Source organism: Geospiza fortis, unplaced genomic scaffold (assembly GCF_000277835.1).
Source record: "Geospiza fortis unplaced genomic scaffold, GeoFor_1.0 scaffold450, whole genome shotgun sequence".
NCBI lineage: Eukaryota > Metazoa > Chordata > Aves > Passeriformes > Thraupidae > Geospiza > Geospiza fortis.
The window spans coordinates 1,944,496-1,948,400 of record NW_005054416.1 but is presented as its reverse complement, the minus strand read 5'-3'; the positions used below and the strand labels follow the sequence as shown (position 1 = coordinate 1,948,400).

Sequence of the window (3,905 nt, the reverse complement as noted above, 5' to 3'; positions counted from 1 at the left end):
CGGCGGAGCCGGGAGGTAGGTGGGGAATGCCAGGCTGGGGGCTGGAGCTTCCCTGCGGGAACGGGAGCACGGGAATCGGTGCTGGGATGGGATGTGCTCCCTTGATGGAGGGTGTCCCGTCCTCGTCTACATAGGGACATCACTGTGGGAGCCAGGGCTGGTCTGGGAGCCCGGAGAGCAGGGATCTGCCGCCAGGGAAAGCTCAGTGGATTTCCAAGAATGTGAGTTCAGCTCCCCGGGAACCCGGTCTGACAGGGCAGAGCCGTATCCTTGTGACAGCAGGGAAGGGCAGTGCGGTGTCACGTCCCTGGGAAAGCAGAGCCACATCCCTGTGGCAGCAGGGAAAGGCAGTGCAGGGCACCTCCCTAGGAAGTCAGTGTCACACATGCCAGGGAAGGCAGTGTTACATCCCTTGGAAGGCAGAGCCGCGTCCCTGTGACAGCAGGCTAAGGCAGTGCAGTGTCACATCCCTGGGAAAGCAATGTCATGTCCCTGCAAAGGAACTGTCACATCCCAAGGAAGGCAGAGCTGACCACTCTGGGGCCTGGAAACACTTCCAGCTCTGGCCTTGCTCTTGCCAAGCTCTCCTGGCTCTCCCCATGCCTGCTCTGGACTGTGCACAATGCACTGCTCCAGCAGCACTAATTTTCTGGGAGAAGCTGTTCCCTGCTGCTAATGACTGTTCCTGAACTGCTAATAACTGTTCCCAGATGATTATGGCTGTTCCCAGCCCAGCTGGGCACAGGGCTGTGATTCCTTTGGACAAGGACACACGGAGCCCAAGGGGGGAACAGGGACATACCAGTGTCTGTGCTCGCCTGGGCAGGGTGACACATCACCCTGAGAGAAACTTGTTGATCTCAGGACACAGCAGGGTCTCCTAAATCCCAGAGGAGTGTAAATCAACACTGAGACTGGTGATTCCCTGTGGGTCCAGCTTTGTGTCCATCCCTGTCCAAAAAAAAAACCTCACAGGAATACTGGTGACTTGGTATTTTAGATCCACACAAGGACTTGCTGAGGGAGGTGTCTGCTCCAGGGTTTGGGTCTAACAGCCAAGCTTTCTCCTAGTGAAGTCCAAGCACAATCCTGCCAAGAGAAGAGCTTTCTGTGGAATTTTGGGGTGATTTTCTCCCCTGAGCCAAAGTCACTGTCAGTTCTCTCAGTGCTGTGCTTCCCCCTGTGCTGAGCAGGATCCAAGGCTCCAGACCCTTCTGTGTGAGCGCAGCTGCCAGAGCCATTTTGGGCAGGTGGGGAGGTGACAAGGGGAAGGAGAAGCTCACCTTGAAGGACGTGGCCGAGCTGCTCCGGAAGAAGGAATGTCGGCGCGTGGTGGTGATGGCCGGCGCCGGGATCAGCACGCCCAGCGGCATCCCAGACTTCAGGTGAGGCCTCTGTGTCCTTGGAGGGCTGAGGTCATGTCCATGGAAAGGGTGATTAAACATTGGATGGGGCTGCCCAAGGAGGTGCTGGAGTCACCATCCCTGGAGGTGTCAGAAGAAGAACCAGACGTGGCACTCATGTGGACATGGCACTCACGCTCTTGTTGACAAGGTGATGATGCATCGCAGGCTGGACAGTTTGATGCTCTTGGAGGTCTCTCCCAACCTCATTGATCCTGGGATTCTGTCTCCCACCCAGGTCCCACTGCAACCCCTCTCAGCTGCCCCCCTGTCCCCGCAGGTCCCCTGGGAGCGGCCTGTACAGCAACCTGGAGCAGTACGACATCCCCTACCCCGAGGCCATCTTTGAGCTGGGCTATTTCTTCGTCAACCCCAAGCCCTTCTTCACCCTGGCCAAGGAGCTCTATCCTGGAAACTACCGCCCCAATTCCGCCCACTATTTCCTCCGGCTGCTGCACGACAAGGGGCTGCTCCTGCGCCTCTACACCCAGAACATCGACGGGCTGGAGAGAGGTGAGCTCCCTCTTCCCAGCTCCAGCAGCAGCACCAGGAGCTGAGGGGAGAAGCAGGACTGGGGAGATGCACACAGGGAGGCTCTGGCTCAGTCCTTTCCCACACGCTGTATTCCAGTGGCTGGGATCCCTCCTGACAGGCTGGTGGAAGCCCATGGCACCTTTGCCACTGCTACCTGTACGGTGTGTCAGAGGAACTTCCCCGGCGAGGACTTCAGGGTGAGTGAGCCCAGCTGGGCATCAACACAATTAACACAAGGAGGCATTAATTATTACAGCAATGGCAGATCCAAACCTGTTCTTTTGCCCTCGGGGACAAGAGGTTTGTGGAGGGGACCAGGTTTGGGGTTGGGTGTTGCTCTGAGGACAGGTGGTGGTTCTGAACCCCTGCGACAGGCAGGTTTGGGGCCTCCCCTTTCAAGGGGTCAGGCTCCCTGTGACAGGCAGTTTTGGGGTCTCTCCTTTCAGGGAGATGTCATGGGGGACAGGATCCCTCGCTGCCCTGTCTGCACCGGAGTTGTCAAGCCTGACATCGTGTTCTTCGGCGAGCAGCTCCCACAGCGCTTCCTCCTGCACCTCGCAGACTTCCCCATGGCAGACCTGCTCTTCGTCATCGGGACATCCCTGGAGGTCTGGCAATAAGGGAAACCCCTGGGAAAAACACATGGGAGGCAGGGCTTAGAGAAGGTGAGAAAATGGGTTAGGGAGGTGAAATTTGAGGTGGAGGATAAGAAATAGGGTGGAGGTACTCTGAGAGACCCTCTGGAAACCAGATGGGCACCTGGAGAGCTGAGGAAAGGCCACCAGCTAACTGGTGACACTGTGACCTGTTCAGAGCCAGGGTGGCTGAGCGAGAGTGCTGGGAGCAGGTGCCCCTGGCAGGGTGACTGTCCCTGGGTCCCCCCTCAGGTGGAGCCCTTTGCCAGCCTGGCCGGGGCCGTGCGCAGCTCCGTGCCGCGGGTGCTCATCAACCGGGAGCTGGTGGGGCCCTTCGCGTGGCAGCAGCGCCACAACGACGTGGCCCAGCTCGGGGACGTGGTTGGCGGTGTCGAGAGGCTGGTGGAGCTGCTGGGCTGGAATGAGGAGATGCAAACGCTGATCCAGAAGGAGAAAGAGAAGGTGGGAAGAGGCTCAGACCCCCAGCTCCCCCCTCAGCCCCTCTGTTCCCTGTTCTGGAGTTATGCACGGAGTGGGTTTGTGCTTGCTGGGGTCACACTGCACAGAAAAGTGCAAAAGAAGCTCCATTCCAACCCAAACCTGAGTGCTGTTCCACAACCAGCGTGCCAGGGCAGAGCCCTGTGGGCTGAACGTGTCTGTGAGAAGACATGGATCTGCCAGTCCCAGATGAGTTAGGAACATGGAAAAGGACAGGATTTGGGCTGAAAGCAGTGACCCTCTCAGGGACTGAGAAGCTTCCAGTTACATCACCTGGTGTGATTTGTTCTCAGACAAACCCTGTAGCTGGAGGTGCAGATTCCAGGGGGTGGGAGTAACCAGACAGGAAATGCCCTTGGTCAGCAGTGCTGGGCTGTGAGGCAGCAGAGCCTCAACCCAGAACTGGGATGTTCCACAGGGAGCTGGGATGTTCCTGGCTGGAAACTCTCCACTCTGTAGTCCCTTCATGGCTGTGTTTCCACTTCCAGAGGTTCCTCTGGAGCAATAAGCTGTAGGAGAAAGGGAAAGGAGGCTCCATTGTGCTGAGACCCAAACAATACTGCTGTGGCTGCTCCTGCTCCACTTGGCAGTGATGATTAAATTGACTTTTTTTCCCCACCATTCTCACATCTGTAACCTTCTGGGATCTTCAGGAGTGAGAAATTGCAGGGGAACAAGTTTGTAATTACTTGGAGCTCAGTGCTAATGTTAATTACTACATTCCTTTAGACCACTGGGAGGTTTTTTCCACATTTGCCATCAAACACAGCTGGTATTTTTTAGGCATACATTGTCCAAACGTGACTGCATAAAATCTGGCTTCAAGATTCCAATT

The 3,905-nt window shown here is 56.6% G+C and overlaps 2 protein-coding genes across 4 annotated transcripts in view; one reads left to right on the top strand and one right to left on the bottom strand.

The window, feature by feature from the left end:
- Window positions 1-140, bottom strand: part of PSMD13 (proteasome 26S subunit, non-ATPase 13) — a 7,800-nt gene extending 7,660 nt beyond the window's left edge. The window contains exon 1 of the mRNA XM_031061507.1: window positions 10-140. Coding sequence (XP_030917367.1) covers window positions 10-140 — 131 coding nt within the window. The remainder of the gene's footprint in view (window positions 1-9) is intronic.
- The window catches only part of SIRT3 (sirtuin 3), a 4,782-nt gene continuing 883 nt past the window's right edge, over window positions 7-3,905 (top strand). Inside the window, exons 1-6 of one of the 3 annotated variants that reach the window (XM_031061539.1) lie at window positions 7-15; window positions 1,194-1,385; window positions 1,642-1,916; window positions 2,034-2,134; window positions 2,384-2,545; window positions 2,825-3,034. In XM_031061539.1, coding sequence (XP_030917399.1) covers window positions 1,339-1,385; window positions 1,642-1,916; window positions 2,034-2,134; window positions 2,384-2,545; window positions 2,825-3,034 — 795 coding nt within the window. In that variant the 5' untranslated portion in view covers window positions 7-15; window positions 1,194-1,338. Of the gene's footprint in view, window positions 16-203; window positions 222-1,193; window positions 1,386-1,641; window positions 1,917-2,033; window positions 2,135-2,383; window positions 2,546-2,824; window positions 3,035-3,905 lie in introns of those variants that run through there. The other 2 variants (XM_031061538.1, XM_005426491.2) reach the window with 2 other exon arrangements.